Source organism: Dermacentor variabilis, chromosome 7, assembly GCF_050947875.1.
Source record: "Dermacentor variabilis isolate Ectoservices chromosome 7, ASM5094787v1, whole genome shotgun sequence".
Taxonomy (NCBI): Eukaryota; Metazoa; Arthropoda; class Arachnida; order Ixodida; family Ixodidae; genus Dermacentor; species Dermacentor variabilis.
In genome coordinates this window covers 48,728,379-48,746,611 of record NC_134574.1, presented here as the reverse complement: position 1 = coordinate 48,746,611, position 18,233 = coordinate 48,728,379, and the positions used below count along the sequence as shown (strand labels likewise).

Genomic DNA, 18,233 nt, shown 5'->3' with positions numbered 1-18,233 from the left:
CATTTGATATTAAACAACAGCCAAGCTACTGACCTCAGTTTAGAAAAAAAAACAAGTGATAAGTGATGCTGCCACGATAAGTTACTATCGCAATAGATTCCGAGATATTTCACACAGTCCACGTATGGGATAGGCGCACATTTACAAGGAACACAGTCTGACTGGTTGAAGTAGAGAAGCATGTTAATTACAGTAGTCTTGGCTGGAGAGCGAAAACAAGCAAGTTGTGTTTTTTGGGCACTAACAACAATTCCATTAGTGAAGCAAATGATTGCCTTGTACACGTCCTTTTGCAAAATTTCTGTGGACATTTTGCAACAAATATGTTTTGGCAGTAACACAGTGTGGTCCGCATACTGGAACACGGAACATTTAGAAATTGCCAAAGGAAAGTTATTAACAAAGATATTAAACAGCAATGGCGATAAAAAGGATCCCCGAGGAACTCTAGCTTCCCCTCCCCAACGACAGCTTAGAACTAAAAACGCCCTTATCATTGGTAGCGACCACTTGAATTCGGTTGCTGAAGTAATAACGTAATACTAATAACAATAACAAAATTACAACAAGAACAACAGCAACACCACCAATAATAATAATAATAATAATAATAATAATAATAATAATAATAATAATAATAATAATAATAATAATAATAATAATAATAATAATAATAATAATAATAATAATAATAATCTTCATCTTGTAGGGACAAACCTCTTGTGAAGTATAGATCAGGAACCGGTTGACCAAAAGTCCGCGTGGCTGTCTTCTTTATGGGTGGTGCGGCTGATGACGATGCTCGCTACAATTACTTACAAACTTTCAGAGATCTTGAAAGAGCGTAGGTTAGGGCGTGTTGGTATTCCATAACTGAGGTTTTTAGCGCACGAAAAGGGACGAAAGACAGTGGCGAAACAAGGACATAGCGCTGTGTCCTCGTTTCGCCACTGTCTTTCGTCCCTTTTCGTGCGCTAAAAACCTCAGTTTCAGGGATCCCTACGCACGGTCAAATATTGAAAATTCTCAGTCATCCCTTTCTTCAGATCCGGTTTACTATCTGGTACATTTCGGCCCATACCTCTAACAAGCATCCCATGTGAGTACTCTGGGCACATTATTCCACTGCATGTGTCATCACACTTCAAGCAAAAAAAAACTTCTTTTTCTTTCAAATCCAGTAGCGCTTTCTCAACGGGCTCTTTTGCGATACTGCATATTCATTCATTTCGCCAAGGCGTTCAGTCCCGTAGCACATTGCACGTAATTAGGTAAAGTGTCGTCCCTTAATATTGCTTCTCTTACGGCCTATTCGATTAGAAATTTTCATTGCTCTCGAAGACAGTTTGTTCTCAATAATGACACTTGCTTGGTTCTCAATGAAATGATGTCTAATTATCTACAAGGAAGCGTCACTGGTCCTTTCTTTATAATTTTTATAAATAACCTTCCGTCGGACATCACGCTGTCTTGTCGCCTTTTTGCGTGCGATTTCATATTCTATCGCAAAATCTACTCACAATCATACCGTATTACTCTCTCACAAGATCTAGGTTGCATTACAACCTATCGCTACTCTTGGCTGATGTCCTTCATAGCAGAAAACTGAAATCAAATGACAACTACTTAAAAGCGATTAAACTGTACGCTCGAATGCTTCATTCATCGTTGTAAGTTTTAACGAGCTTTGTCTAACAAATACGTGTTTGCCTACCTCAAACCCAAATTGTCTTGGTCTAGTCATATTGAAAGATAACAGCTGACGCATCTGACATGTCAGTATACTTAAAACGTAATCTTTAGGACGCTCCGCATTCCACGTGCAAAATAACCTACCAAACAATTGTAGGGCCTAAACACATGTATGCGTTGCCTATCAGGTCGCAAGAACAAGCCTGCCTTATCCGTCGTTTAGGCTCAGTTCAAGATCACGTACCACGCTTCATCGTCCACAATTACAGCAGATATTTTAGTGGGACGAGTACCAAACAATCACCATCAGTTCCTTCGCGGAGACATTTGGCTTTTTTTGTATTCTGCAATAATCTTCAACAGCAAATACTATTTTCATTACCGGTTCTTCGACTGCTTCAAATGTCCAGCCATCTCCATGTCCACGTCCTTACGTCCAAACCAAAACATTTGACAGATGTGCATTCCCAAGAGCCATTTGATTATGGAATAACCTTCCCAAATATAGGCGGTTGCTTTGGAATTTGAAATGTATTTTATCCTAACGTTGACATATTTGTAGATGCAGCATTTTGTTCGTCGTCCTTAGTAGTGCTTATTGTTTCGCTTTCTGTTTACGTTGTTAAGCACTTGTGTAAAAGCGAAAATTTCTTGCGTTGTCTTTTTGTCTACTATATGTAGTTTTGATTCCTGCTTTTAACAGCAAAATTTGACTCGTTCCCTCTTAAACAACGTTCCGATATCGGATCCGGCGAGGTTACGGGTATAAATAAATAAATAAATAAAATATATATTTTCCGACGAACGCGGTGACTCAGTCCTGTGCAGTGTCCTTTGTGTTCTAAGACTGTTTACACGACACCTGAGACGCATTTTGTTGGCAAACTGTTCGAGATTGCCTTTGCTTATAGTCTCTTCGATTTTCCTACACTTCCGGCAATATTCAAGGAATTGCAGCAATTTTGTTCCCGAAATGAAAGTGAACCGCGCGCCGCCTACACTGCCTTCTCCCATATGACTTCGTGCAAGGCTAGTTCAGCCCGAATTCGTGGTTTTCCTATACACTGGCTACTACTTAGGTAGGTCAAGCGTCGTGGGAGCTCTCGGTAGCAAGGGAGATACAGACGCGCTAGTTGATTCATGGTTGGCGGATCTGAATGTTTCCTGCTTTGGCTACTCCAGTTATGCTATGTCTAGCATAAGGCTGTATGGCTGTAAACACAAGTTCGAGGCCTGCATGGCTGTATAATAGTACAGACTTAATTGTAAAGAGGAAAATTGCTTTCAATGTTATGCTTTTCACTCGGCTGCAGAAAAAGAAAACGAAATCCATGCTGTCATTCGATTAGCACGTGGTAGTGCTCTCACGATAGATGTTATTGGGAAAAACAAGAAGTATTCATTCGCTCTTGCTCCTTGAGCATTTAACGAAAAAGCTTAGCCACCCGCAGCAGACGGCAGAGCTCTAGGATGGCGCAATTTTTCTCCTCAATTCGCCATTCACAAAAAGGCGCTCAGGGGCCGCGCCGCGCTCACACGCCGTGAAGTATTGGGAACCGCGCAAGGCATTCTCGATAAGTTGTTCAAAAAGGTTCCGCCAAATGAAAGCGACGTTGAATTCGCTTTTAACTCTGCGGAGCAAACTTATAGCACATTTGGCAATGCAATAGCGATTCTCCTTCGTCTCTCACGTAGATTTTTCTTCAGCGCATATATTAGAACTCTGTAAATAGCTGTAGGCGCGAAGTAATGTGGCACTAACGAGAATAGAAAAAGACGAGCTCGCGTCATTCGTAATTTTCCTTCTTTCATATACAGTTGTGTCATGCTACGCCTTGTTGGGATGCGGTTCCAGGGTCACTGGTTCGGACTCGGACGCCACAAAGAGGGTCGCTTGCCTGTGCCCCTAGAACATGGTGGCTGGACTGCGTGCGCTATATCGGAGCGTCGCTCTTCAATGGACCCACGCTGTTGTCGGTCTGTATCGCCGAGAGTTGCTTGCTGGTGAGGAGATGAAGTCGGGAGGTTCAAGGAAACGAGAAATGGGTTTATTTTACACACACCCACAACACTCTATGGACAAAAGAGAACAAACATTCCATGGATGTCGGTGCACATCACTTGGCTGATCTCACTGCATGACTGAGCACACTCCGCTAGACAAAAGATGTCCTTTCTTAAAACAGTCATTCTCCCTAGGTAATTAGACGAGGGAACGCTATGGCCATCTCTCAGCCAATCATAAGGCTGAAACTGTTCACATCACTCCACCCGTGGTCGGACCATCTTGCTGCACTGCGCTCTGATGTACAACCTCCAAACTCGCCTGCGTTGCAATGAGCAGCAATCGGTAAAGAAGGGTCTACGCAGCTCCACGGAAGTCGTCGACATTGCAGACTTGCCGCAATTAGTGGGCTCTCCGTGACGGTCAACTTGTTAGCGTCAGGATCCTGGCTGTGTAGGTCGTTACCGCTTCCTACATGGTTCCTGTCACCTGACCCGTGAATAGACTGCGCCGGTGTTGGTGACGACTGCTGGGGGGTGTTGGTGCTTAGTGGGAAGCGCCCTAAGTACGTACATAGCGGTTTTGAGACGTCACAGCCTTCACAACGTTAGACGTCTTTAGGGGAACTCGTCGCATATAGGTTAAAATGGCTACACTTGCATAAGAACATGTTCTTTCAAGAAACGACCTTGTAAAACGCGTCACTCGTTTCTCATTGCAATGAAATAAAATAATCTTGCAATTGACAGTGGAGGACCAATTTGCAGGGTAATATCATAGCAATCGTTTATAAAACTCATGTGGCATTTGTAAGACCTCGTGATGACACTTCTGTATTTGTTATTAAAATGCCCGTTCAGCATTAAACGATAGCCCGTCGACCTCAATATGACCCGTGCTTTGACTCCGGGAAACGCAGGGTAATGCCTCACCCGGTCGCGCGGACGCACCTGCGTGCGAGATCAGGCACATCGTAGACTGCTCAACTTCACTGATCATTCATAATTGATGGCCTGCATAATGTTCGCAAAGTAGTAAGATTGCTGCGCGTAACGTATCAACGCAGCAGGTTACGTGCCTTTCCGCATACCTACTGAACGCGTTAAACGTTCCAAAAGCATCTCACGCCAGCAGATATGTCAGCTCCGAGCGCTCTCTCCTCTCACATTCCTGTCATATCTCCGTTCCACCTTCAAATTTCGCCACCACACCGCTGACGGATGTTCAGCTTTCAGCCGCGCTCTAGAACGTTAAGGCGTGTTCAGTAGGTTTCCATCTTCTTTTCTTTTTCAGTCAATCTGTATCTCATTCGTCGATACAACTTCCTGCAGGAGACAGATCGGAAGAGAAGGCGTGAAGAGCAAGGCTCATCAAACCTTCAGTTTGTCTATACACGTTCATAAGTTCGAATATGCGGAGTGACGTTTCCATGCCGTAGGCGTGTTAATAGAAGTGTCGAGGTGTATGGCTCTATATGTATCTCGCATAAGCGTGATTACAACAAGCATTTTAATCTGCATCCTCTAAAAAAAGGTGTTATCGCCAAATCTAAAGATGACGTTTAAATCGCTGCAAGCATTTTATTATAGTTCGCCTCTGAAACTATTGCGGAATATTTACAGCATCAAAGTACAACACAGTCAGCCCCGACCAATTTCTATGCAGTGATTTCGCTTCGTGAGGTTACTAGTGAAAATCAATTCGCCTTATATACTGAAATAATGTTAGCAGGAAACCGTTTAGGAACGTTTGTTGTGCATACTGAACTTAAGCAATGCATTAAACAAACCTGCTCACCGCAATGCACAACGAATGGCACGGCATGCAGTTTTGGCGATATTCATAAAGAATCAATGGCGCTGAACATTCACCTCACCGAGGGATACGAGGAGCCCATGAACATCCTCCACGAGCCGGGGTCCGCGGTAGTCGAAGACAAGGCTGGGCTTTGAAGAGCGCCCATAGCCCCGGAGGTCCAATGCCACAACCCTGAAAGTAAGTTAGATAAAGGTATTCTAGATACTGTACATTAAAATTCTAAATTAAAGAAAGTCGAACATTAAAATTATGTTACCCACGCTGTGTAAGAACTTGTCATAAACAAGGTTAAATTGTGTGAGTAGAAGCTTTTTTAACAACTATTAATCATTAAAAGATTCTTGCGTTCTGAGAGATTTGTTTTGATTCCGTTGAAAGAATGGTTGTCTGCCAACAAATGAAATGAAAAAAAATAAAGGCGCATAATTGTCAACATAAGCGAATAGCAGAACGCTTGTACAAAGCTACTCCCTTCATTAAAGGAGGGATACTTTTGAAGTCGTATATTCAGTTAGCCTGTATTACTTCATTGCGCAATTCCATAGAGAACAAAGCCATTAAACAGTTCTTATTTAGATCTTGGCACCACCGTGCTGAGTGGCGCGATTTATGAGCCGTCAGCATGCTGTCGTGTGCGAGCGCTCAGTGTTGTATGCCATCTTTATGTTCATGGAGTTACTTGTGTTTACTTTCACGTTCACGCGGTCTATTTAGTATGACGTAGAGTATGCTGCATGGGATGCAAGTTTGTGAGGAGTACTGAAGTATCACGTCTGCATGACCGTAGTTTCGGCAAGTGTTGAGGTGGGAGTAGCCCCCATGACAATGTGTACGCACGTGTTTTAGCGTACAATCCGCCTCTGTTCTGTGTTGCGTATATCCAAAATTATCTCATTGTGTATCTCTGAAGATTTCCCTCACAAATGTGGCCCTACTGATACATTTTACTGCAATTCTAAAACGTGGTTTAGCAACAATGAGTAGTTAAGAAAGATATGAAACGATAAGTTCTGGTGTTTCCACTGATAAACATTGAAATTGCTATCTGTAGATGCATTGCACGTGTGCCTTGTTTGGTAGGTGCGTTTTACGCCTACGAATAAAATAGTTTTCCTTAGTAATAGTAGAACACCGAGTACAGTCTTAGTCACCCGTGTGGAGTTTTCGAGCGGCTGGCTGCCGACACGCCGGTGTCTAGGGCCACTTTACCTGCGGGTTTTTTTATCTGTTTGTTTTATAGCGAATGTCCCCTAGATGTGGAATCACCACACGTGGCATTATTGCGTCGTTCGGGCGTGCTTTCTTTTCGCGAACAAAGACGACCAAATCTGCCGATTAGTCACTCCAGACAAGCGTGCATGATTACTCCTTTAGAGGGCGAAATGCAATGCCACCGCACAAGGCCTATTTTTGTCATGCTCGTTTACCAACTGCAGTGATCACTGTGCTGGGGCATCCTATTGGGCTCATACAGGTTACTAACGGGGATGTAGCCTTGTGATTTCAAGTATTCTATCCTTGGAATTTGTGAGAACGATGCCGGTGGCTGACGCAAATTACTTGTGATCGGTGCTTAGAAGCTACGGTATTGCACTGGGTTGGCCGCACACGAAGACTCTGATGTTTTAGTTCCCACGCCGAGCTATCAGTTTATGAGATTTTACAATTGATGCTTAGCCATTCACAGATGCCGCTGTTTATTCCCGAGTGGAAACCCATACAGCGAAATAGTTGGCAACACGTACATACACTGCTGCTGATGATGTACGTCGAATGCTTGCGCAGCCAAGAAACAGTATTTCCAAATACTGTAGTTACTGCTTCACTTAAATCCTACACAGCGGTTCCTCGACGACCTTAGATGCACTGACATCACAAAATATATTGGAGAACGAGCAATAACCTAGCCGAATCGTCGTGCAGCACGCGACGTCCGCACATTCAAGCAGCGCCGCAGCTGCTTGCACAAGCCATAGAGGACGAAAAGACGCAGCGCCCCCTTTCCCTGCCCGTCCGATAAGACGCCCTTCTACAGCGAGCAGTCTGTGTACCATGTACCTGGCGCCGGCACTGGCCAATGGCCATTGGGCGTCTTAGCAATCAAGAGAAAGCAGGAATCAGCCACCACTGGCCATTCTCGCAACGTTCCGCCGAGTGGCCGTGGACAGCTTAACGATATTTGTGCAGCATGTGACTGAGCAGAAGGAAGACGTTCCGTGCCATGAACTGCAAGAAATGCGTCAGAAACTTGTTGTGGGCCTATGAGAGAATGCCCAAAGTTCACTCGCCTCGGCTGCACAATGAACGCCCGTGTTTATGATTATTAATCATACACCCTTTTATCCAAGGCGAGCACAACAAGCTCAAACACCTGCGTTGGATAGGAGATTGTCGGAAAAAACCGGCAACCGATTGCCAGCAATGACTACCAGGCGAACACTGCCTTGAGCAAGAACACAGTGTTACACTCACCACGAGCACACAATATCACTAAATTATGAGATTCGATAACAACGCAAGTTCTACACATGCAGTTGTGTCTCCACATGCAAGTGTGACTTACTTTATGTAGCAAACTGAGATTCCAAACTTAAAATAATACCCAGTCATTGCGAGTTTTCTTCCAGTGCTGGGAATCAAACTACAAGCGAGTGATCTCTCAGTGACTTGCAATATTTTTGTCTACGCGTACACGGATATATATTGTTATGCTATGTCAATAATCAGAAAATCGTTCGCATGTTTTTCATCAGCTTTGGCAAAAACAATAATATTGTCGGAACCAACCGCCGTGGTCAAAGTAGGTCGCAAACTCAAATTTGATGCACAAGCACACACGCGTATTTCCGAACCAAATATTTGCACATATCAACTTAACGACAAGAGGTGGATAGCCGTAACAATCTAACAAACCTATCGCTGTGACAACTCAACTACATATTGCCACAAAGATGAAAAGTAAAACACAAACATGTATACAGCTATTCACATGTTAAAGTTGAGTGACATTTGCGCAGCTTGACACACAGCTCAGTTCCGGTAGACAGCTTACCACTTCTAGGTCTCCGTCTGGCGTGCGAAGTTATGTCCAAACCCTCCGTTACGTAACACCCAGGGCCTGTAGCACCGTGCCATATAAATATATGATGGCTCACTAATAGTGAGCATGATAGTGAGCTAGCTCCACTCTATATGCTGTTGGTCGAGTCCCGCATAACATCCTCCGTATAAGCGGCACGTTCTCAGTTCATCCCTTACCACTGCACATACGCGTACTTTCAAGCAAGATCATGCGTGGCAAAAGGCGGCTACTCTCTGCTCACGGCTGTATGTGGCCAATGAGCAAGCGCAACGTTTATATGCAGCCCTGAAAATTTCGCGCCCAAAACGTCCGCAGAAGCGCTGAGAGAGCGGTACAAAGCGAAATCTGCAAGCAGTGATTAGGGAGAAGCTGTGAGGGGAGGGGGGGACAAAGAAAAGTGAAAGGCAAAGGGAGAGAGCTAATTGACTAAGATATAAGTCGTTGCCTCTGTGCGTAGCTTTGATGGAAAATGAGGAGGAAAGACTGCGCCACCGGAAAGGAGCAAAAACATGACATCAGTCGGCGGACGAGGCCATTCATTCCAGTGGTAATTATTGTCATTTCTTTGTACCAGCGACACTATATGACTGTGTTCGCGTTGTGAAGGCATCTGGCCACGTTGATGAATGCTCTTCGCGATGTCAGTGATGTTCAATTCCGCCGATGTTGCAGAAAATTGTGAGAAGTCACTGCCACTTTGACCACAGGGTGATATGTAGCCAGGCTTCCTTTCATTGAAATTTCATGGGCGAATTTTTATAACGGATTGCGTTTTATCGCACCGCTACTAATCGAGAATAAAGGGAAAATCATACATCCACCCATTCGTAGCAATTGCTACAAAGGAAACCCATACGGGTTCCTCGAAAGAAAAGCCTCATAGTTAAAGAAAAATTCGTCCTGGTCCGGGACGAAAGCATACTTTCAGGACTTATTTCGCAAGAGTGGAAAGTAACTGAGGTGAGGGGAGTGCAAATTAATGGCAGTGCAGCTGGATGACAGTAAGTGTACGGTGCCATGAGTGCTAGGGTTAAATAATGATTACCTGAAGATCTAAAGAAATGTGAATGGGAAACAAACCACAAGCTGAAGCCTGTTGAGTTGATTTGGAAGAGGACAAGTATGTGTGAAATGTGCTCGTGCAGAATGTCGACAACGGTAACGTGCGTATTTTGCTCGCTTTCATTGCTTGCTGGGAGGATTACGTGTGTTCGTCTGTTGCCATGGCTTGAATACTTTGTTTACACTATGCATGTGCTCAATATATTCAGAATAAGTAGGGATGCATTTTGGTTATAGTAATGCCAGTGAAATTTTAAACACAGTGCTGTAGCATGAAATGTTGGGCACATTCGCATGAGTTATGCACATGTGAAGTGTGTGATAGATAATGTTCTACTTTCTGTAGTAAATCATCTCCACATAATTTGATAATATTAATCAGGAAAATTCGACGTGTTGATTGGGCATGATCTGATGTGAAAGGCGCAAAGATGATAAAGAGAGAAATACAGACACTGGGCGCCTTATTTGCTCCCAACAATGTTCAATGAGGAAAAAAAAGGCACTATTTTATGCATGGTACGCTATCACAGTCCATCGGTGCACATTCGCTTTCTCGCAAAGCAGTTCTTTTCGGGGTAATGAGATTCATGGAACACTCATGCACCTATTGCCTGCATCAATCATCCTTTTGGCCTGAATTACTCATCTAGCACTTTTGTCAAGGCTCATGGCAAGTGTAACAATTTGGCTTCCAATCGCAATCCCTATATTCGATTGCCAGGTGGCCCTCTCTCCCATTACTAACACTCTTTTGATTTTGTCTTGGCCTATCATTCACACATTGCTCGGTTTGTCCTATTTACTTTCTACCACATGACAAAAAATTTCATAAACGACTCCTGACAATCGAAGTATTTATTTTCGTGATTGGATACACAGGCCGCTGCCTCGCAAAAAAAGTGGGGTCATTCTGGCGATCCTTGAAAGCATGCACGGGGCACAAAACACCACCTTTACAATAGCGCGCACGGCAATTTTCTTCAAAAAAAAAAAACTGATATGCGGCGGAAGCAAGGTATGACGGCTACCTTTTCTTTTTCGCGAGGTGGCTCCTGGACCAGTCGGTGAGTTCACAACTTCTTCATGATTTTTTTCTGCTGCGGAAAGTGGCACAAGTTGTGGGTAGCCCGCCTATATAAGTCGTTGAATGTTCTTAAGGAAAATTCTCCGCAGCTGGTTGTGGGTAAGACATGAAAACGTTTAGACGACACTTCTTAGCCATGCTGCATTTGACTACCTTGACTAGATGGACTAGACTGGCTTGACTAGACTACCCGTCGTCGTCATCGCGGCTTTCGCATCAGAGCAGTTTTATAATGCTGACACGTACTCTCGGAGGAAGAAGGAACAAAGATAGGAAGATAGGTAAGTTAGCCAGCTTAAATACAAGTGAACAGCTCCGTGCTAGGGAAATGGTATAAAGGAAACAAAAGGGAACAGGAGAGCTGATATTTAAAATAAAAAGGAAATTGATGTGTGCGCATCATTGCGATGCAGCGCACTCTGGCAACAGCCTGTATGTCAATAGACAGGGCAACACAAGGGTATTCAACACAGCCTGGACAATGTTCTCTCCTCAACAATGTGCAAATAAGTGCAGTCGAGTTTGGTTTTCTCGCCACACCACAACGAGGGTAGTCGAATAAAAGTTCTCGGATCATTATATCGGAGCGTCAGAAATTTATGGTTAACAGTGAGACCTGTTTAGTTCAATATCACTAGTATATTGGCCTTAAACAACTTTAGAAAAAGAACTGCCCTAACAGGGCCAAGGGGAAGCAGTTTCTGGAATTGTCTAACGTTGAGTGGTTTTTTCCTTCCAGGTAGGACGGTACCCTACAGGTCCAGGGGCCATCAGGACTCCCAGAATAATTCTTCAATTCAAATACGTACATTTTCTTGCTCGTGATGGGTGTAGTTATGGATCTTATCATTAGCCGCAAGCACGTCGCTGTTTAGGTTCCTCATTAGATAACCTATATATAGAAAATGTCGCCTTACACTAAGTCTGGGACTTATGTGCGTTGTGCTCCTGATATTGCACCTATCTGCCATTTTACACAATTCTGTATCTAAACAGTTTTTAACGAACAAAAAAAAAACGACGAAGAGAGAGGCCCAACTTTTGTTGCTCACGACCGTTTGAAGTTGGTGCAAGTTCATGCGTTATGCTTGTTGCGCGCTTTAAAAGGCGTAGCCGCGACCACTGCCTATCTGCTTCTTTTATTTCCATGCAGTTTATCTTTTACTTTTACTGTCAGAGCTTGGTATACATAGGTCCTCATTCTGCGTTAAGAATTTATGTTGAAACAATGCTGCGCACTTCGTTGTATTGTAAGTAAATCATCATCTTTAGAAAAGTATGTTGATGTCTTAGGCTTCATAAATGTACAGCACGCTTTCCGACTGCGTACACAGATAAAGTGTACATTCCGCTAAAGTGTACTTCAGGTGGTAAGAGAAAAACCTACACTTTGACTGACTGAGTATATGGGTGCAGCTGTTATAACAAACATAACGAAGGCGGAGGCACTCAACTATTCTATACCATACCTAAATATCGTTCAAATCCTTCTCTCCAATTACCCCTGGGAACAAAAAGGGAGCCATCAGGCGTCCAAAAAGCTTGTCATTATGAGTGGGTCATAGTAGGTCTTCAGGATCTCGACGTTGACAATGTCTCGTCCACGACGGTGCATGTCCGAAGACGGTTCAACGAGTTCGATCACGTAATTGACTGAAGATGTGCGTTCGACGACACAGTGGTGACCTTCCTCCTTGGGGAGTAGTTTTGACGAGAGCCCAGTGCAGTGGAAGGGACCGAGAGCCACACATTCGCTCCAGGAATGGACGTGGAAGTAGTAGGGGGGTCACCGCGGACACTCTTCTGTAGCTCTTGTTCATTTAAAGCAAAGGCCCGCACGACATCGCCACACACTTTGGCATGTCTAGCTGTGGCAGAAATAGGCACACATTAAGATGTATCCGGCTTGTATGGAAAGATTGTGTCGACTATGTGCGATGGGTACTGGCCGTACAATAAGAAAAGCGTTAAAAGCCAGTGGGGATATGACTGGCGGTATTTCAGACGTAGGTTGTGAAGGGCAGGATGACGTCTGGATTTGTGTGGTCGGAGGCTATGTACATTGCGAGAAGGTCGTCAAGCCTAAAGTTAAATCTTTCTGTGAGGCCATTGTTCTGCGAATTGTAAGGAGTAGTTGTGGGGTGCACTACATGGCGCTCTTTGAGGATGGCCGACAAGAAGACACGTCCGCGATCGCTCGGCAACTCCTGTGGTGAACCATGCCGCAGTCTCAATCGACGAGGCAGGAAGGAGGCAACAGCGGGCGCTGTAGACGCTAGGAGAGCGGCGGTTCCGGCGTATCGCTTGAGGTCGTCAAGAGCCACCATGGCCCAGAGGCACCGGCCGTAGTTGCTCAGTGGCTATGGTGTTAGGCTGCTGAGCACGAGGTCGTTGGATCAACTCCCGGCCACGGCGGCCGCATTTCAATGGGGGCGAAATGCGAAAACACCCGTGTACTTAGGTTTAGGTGCACGTTAATGAAGCCCAGGTGGTCAAAATTTCCGGAGTCCCCCATTACGGCGTGCCTCATAATCAGAAAGTGGTTTTGGCAAGTAAAACACCATAATTTAATTTTAATGGCCCAGAGGTTGGCAACAAGTGTCAGGGCAAGTGGCCCATACAAATCGAAGCCGATGCTGCCGAACAGCCGGGTAGGACACGCTAACGGTTGGAGATTGGCTGTCGAGAGGCGCGGCGAAGATTTCCGAAGCCGACAATAGGGGCACGAGAGAACGAACTTCTGATCGTAGCTGTACATCCCGCGCCAGTAGTATCGCTGTCGGACATGAATACTTTGAATACTCCCGAGTGTGCACACTAGAGGTCAGAGTGCAAAAACGCGCATATTTCCAAACGCGCACTGTGGGGTACAGCTAGCAACCACTGCGGCCATCGACGGTGTAATTGCGTCAGTTGAGTAGGTGGTCGCGAATGGCGAAATGCTGGGCTTCACGACGTAACGCGCGACTGGTTGGTTGAGCCGATGGATCAAAGAGCAAGTCAATCAGCGAGGCGATCCAGTGGTCCTTGCGCTGTTCGGAAGCTATGGTACGAAGTTTGATGGAAGAAATGGCAAGCTGAGTTACGGAGCAGCGGGCACTATCGTGGGGCAAGGGAGAGCGCAAGAAGGCGTCTGTGTCAGAGTGCTGGCAGCCGCTACATCAGAGCGCGCGAATATTGTTGTCCTGCAGGCGAACCACCCAAAAGGGCGAGGCGGCCTGTGGAGTCCTTCAGTGAAGACAACCTATAAACTGCGTCATGGTCCGCGACGACGTCAAATGGGCGACCACACAAATATGGCCGGAAGATATTAGGAGCCCAAATGGTCGCCAAGCATTCTTTTTCCGTCAAGGTGTAGTTTCAGCTTTCGTTAGCGTGCGAGTTGCATAAGCCAGCACCGCTGGCATCAGTGTGCACCTCGGTAGGAACGTCAGGTAGTAGTGATGCAAAATTGGAGGGGACGTCAGCAAGCGGCGCTGCATTGTTAACACCTTGTCACACTCTGACGACCATGAAGTGAGGGGACCGTTGCTTCCAAGGAGCTTCGTCAGGGGCGATATTATGCTTGCGAAGTTTCGGATGAAGTGTCTAAAGTAGGAGCACAGACATACAAACAGCGCAGGTTTTGACAGACGCAGGTTTAGGGAATTGGGGAACGGCTCGAAGTTTCGCTGCATCGGGGAGAATTATATCATTGGAGACGACCTAGCCGAGTATGCTCAGCTACTGTGCTGGAAATGGGCATATTAAGTTTAGCTGTAGGGCGGTGTTTCGCAAGCATGTCAAAACATGTCGTAGGGGTTGAAGGTTTGTGGGGAAGTCCGGAGAAAAACATCGACGTCATCAAGGTATCACAAGCATGTATGCCATTTCAAGTTGCGCAGAACGGTATCCATCATGCGTTCAAAAGTGGCGGGCGCATTACGAAGTCCAAACAGCTTGACATTAAATTCGTCCAAGCCGTGGGGCGTGACAAAATCTGTCTTCGGCAGATCGTCGTCTGCCATGGGTACCTGCCAATACCTGTAGCGCAGATCCAGAGAAGAAAATAATTCTTCTCCTTGTAGGCGGTCAGTGGTGTCGTGAATTCGCGGTAGCGGATAAACGTCCTTGCGAGTAACCTTGTCGACGTGTCGAAAGTGCACACAGTACCATACAGAACCATCCTTTTTGAAACAAGGACTACAGGTCATGCCCATGGCCTGTTCGAAGGTCGAAGCACTTTACGTCGATGCATGTTATCGATTTATCGGTAATTACAGGATGACAATTGCACGACTGAGAATTCCAATCTTTTTGTCTGCGCTTAGCTTTGGAACCACGCAATAGGCTGCAAAATATGGATTGCAGCCTAGGCTAATTGTGCGTGTCTTGTTATGATGAGTCGCAGCCGCTTCTAGGCAACATTTCCAGCTGCCCTTAAATCTTGGACACATCGACATGAATTTATTCGGAATCGCGTATCACGCTTTCCAGCACTCCATTTCCCTGCGGCTATTAGGGCACACAACGCCAGAGTGTAATGCCACGGTTCTCTGTCCACCATTGAATTTTCTGCTAAATATACAGGCCCATTGTCCGATATTACAACCTTCAAGTCGGAGGATATTCCAGGAGGGCTATAACACTGTTGGCGTCTTCCTTGCCGGGCCGTGCTGCCACCATTCTGGTATATTTATCAATTGGGACCTGAAATGACTGACTTTTGCGTACGACCGGACTTTTTCAGCTGAGCCAAGCCGACATTTATGACTTCGCACGCTTTGTCCGACTGTTCAGGCAACGCAAGCTTCTCTGATCATGGTCAGTACTTGGCTGGATTTTTCTGGCACAGGTGTCATGACCTCACATAATTTTCCTTGTCTATTGTCATGTGTTTAAATATAAACCTCTAACCATCTTCTACGTGTGCCAGGAACCACTCGAGCTCTTTGAACTCTGGAGTGTCGTGGAACTAAAAGGCAGTCTGTTATATTCATATATGTCGAAATGCGTCAGATATGGTGGAAACGTTGGGCTTTTCTCTTCCGAAGGAACTTACCAAAAGCCTTCGCAATGATACCAGCGAGACAAGACGCCACAGCCACAAGTTTCACTGTTAATTTCGTCGCTGTGTGGCATCGGAAAAGGGAACAGGTTGGCTTGTTTGTTAATTTGCCTATAATCGGCGCAAAGTCAATACGTTTTGTCTTCTAGCTGTGCTACAGTGGTGGGTGATGCGAAGGTAGACGTTGGCAGTCTGATAACACCAGTGTCGAGCATCATCTGCAGTTCTGCTTTCAGCCATAGCTTTTTATCCCAAAATATGTTGTAAGGCTTGCGTTTCACAACTGTTGTATCTCGCAGCTATACCGGTACCTTTAACTTGGATGTAGCCTTAGGACAGCCTCCTACACAGAGCACCTCCGGGTACATCCCGGTGACATCTACGGTAGCGGGCTTCCGTAGGCTATCACTTAGCAGGGAGAACGATCACAACTGATGATCACATTGAGTACTCATATGACCATGTCACTATATATAGACAAAGCTCTTGCCGTACAGGGCATGGCAAAAGCATTTGATATCCTACTCGATATAGCACTAGCGCTTTTGTTGTGATAATCTTGGCATTACATGTGACCATTACCTCCACCCACTCATTGTGCACTTGCTTTTTGCCGTCATATCAATACACACTGACTGGAAAATCTTTTACTGCGTTCAAGTCAGAACTATGTTTCTTATTCACAACGATCATGAAAGCTCCGCTGTATACCAACGTGCTGGCCTGTTTTTCCATTTACAGGCATGGGAACATACATCGAGTTGGTACGCTCTACAGTAAATATTTTATGCTGTGGTCGCAATGACTTGAAATCAGAGGCTGTATTCTGAAACGTTCGCCTTGCACGATAGTTTCACCGCCGCGAAAGTCACGTTCAATAAATCAAGTGACTGCTTACCCGTGACGTCAGCGTGCACTACCAGCAGGTGCTGCCGAACACTTCACATCGCATAAGAGAGCTGCCCGTGCGAGCGCAGAGTAGCTCGGGTGTGTTGTTTTCGAGTGTAGTGGCCGCACTACGGGTTCTGCGCACTGACTACGGTTGGTTACGGCCGCTTTAGGTGGAATAAATTAAACAAGGAAGTGCGAAATGCTTTATTTTAACTGAATCACCAAATATCGCAGCGAAACAACGCGTGTGAGACGCAAGCAGAAAGGCTACTATCAACTACCACCTATCTTATCTCTGCTACACTCCACCACCAACCGAACGCCAAAAGACACGTTCGTTTATTCAATGTATGTCGAAAGTACCCATCGACGCCATGACGTTAGAATGGCGTAGGCCGGAACTACTAGATGGCGCTGTTCATTTTCCGGTTTTGCTAAAACAGCCAATTAGCGTGCGCCGTTGGTGGAGGCGTGGCCAAGGCGAAATGTTGCGCGGAAGGCGAACGTATCAGAATACAGGCCCAGAGGTCTGGTTAGCTGCGTTACGGCCCTCCTGATATGCAACCTGTTTATTAGATGGAGCCAGTTTGCTGACGCCAGACAGTAATGACACGTGAACTTGTTTATCTCTGACGCGTGAGCGCTTTTTGCCGTCAAACAAATGTTATCGCTCAGCGCAGGACGCGCCTGCATGTATCGGAAGTTTCTGGAATGTTATGGATGCTTCTATCCGCTTTCTGTTGTCGCCGAACCTTGTGTAATCTGATTGCATGTACGCGCGACGCGAATGGTATAGAGCATTCTAGAAGACACGGGGGCACGAGTGATTACTCTGGAACATTCGATGGCTCTTTTATAAAAGCTGACGCGCTTTACCCGTTCACTGGATATTCGATGATCGCCAACTGTGTTCGCCGCTGTCGTTGTTCCTTGAGTGTAGCCTATTTTTGAGCGCACAGGTTCGTCCAATAACACTCTAGTTTCGTTACTCACATCGTCGCTGCTTTCTTCAGCGTCACTACCATGTTGCAATATCATAACTGCTCACAGTGTGCTCAACATAATTGCAGAGCTCTTTCACATTTTGCAGTAACTCTTCTGCATTCTTTGATTTTTTAATCTGTGCTCTAACTGAAGGTTACACCCCAAAGCCACGCAACAATAAACGTCATCTGCTTTGCTTGCGTTTCCTTTCTTGAAAACGCCGAGGCAACCACTTTCTTGTCGGCAATGCTATGTCATGCTGATAAAGCGCATGCCGTTGGTTACTGGGAAGCACCGAGCTCCCAGCGTTGAAGAAAGGAAATGCAGACAAGACAGATAACGTTTATCGTTGTTTGGCAAAATACGACTCAAAGGGTGCAAATTTTGCTTAGAGTGGGAACGCTGCACTGCATGTATTCCCGAAGTGTCAGCCTAATGAGCGGAGCCAGTGAAACCTGGGATACAGCAAAGTAAGCTACATGCGGCCGTCTCCATTTGTGAAAAAAAAGTAGTCAAGAATGGACCCGCTGTTGTACTTGTAAGACATACCTTTATCCCAGCGCTC

At 45.4% G+C, this 18,233-nt stretch overlaps 1 protein-coding gene across 1 annotated transcript in view; it reads right to left on the bottom strand.

Annotated features, from left to right (window-relative positions):
- LOC142588620 (epoxide hydrolase 4-like) overlaps positions 1–18,233 on the bottom strand; it is a 63,617-nt gene that overhangs the window by 27,719 nt on the left and 17,665 nt on the right. Inside the window, exon 3 of the mRNA XM_075700453.1 lies at positions 5,574–5,686. Coding sequence (XP_075556568.1) covers positions 5,574–5,686 — 113 coding nt within the window. The remainder of the gene's footprint in view (positions 1–5,573; positions 5,687–18,233) is intronic.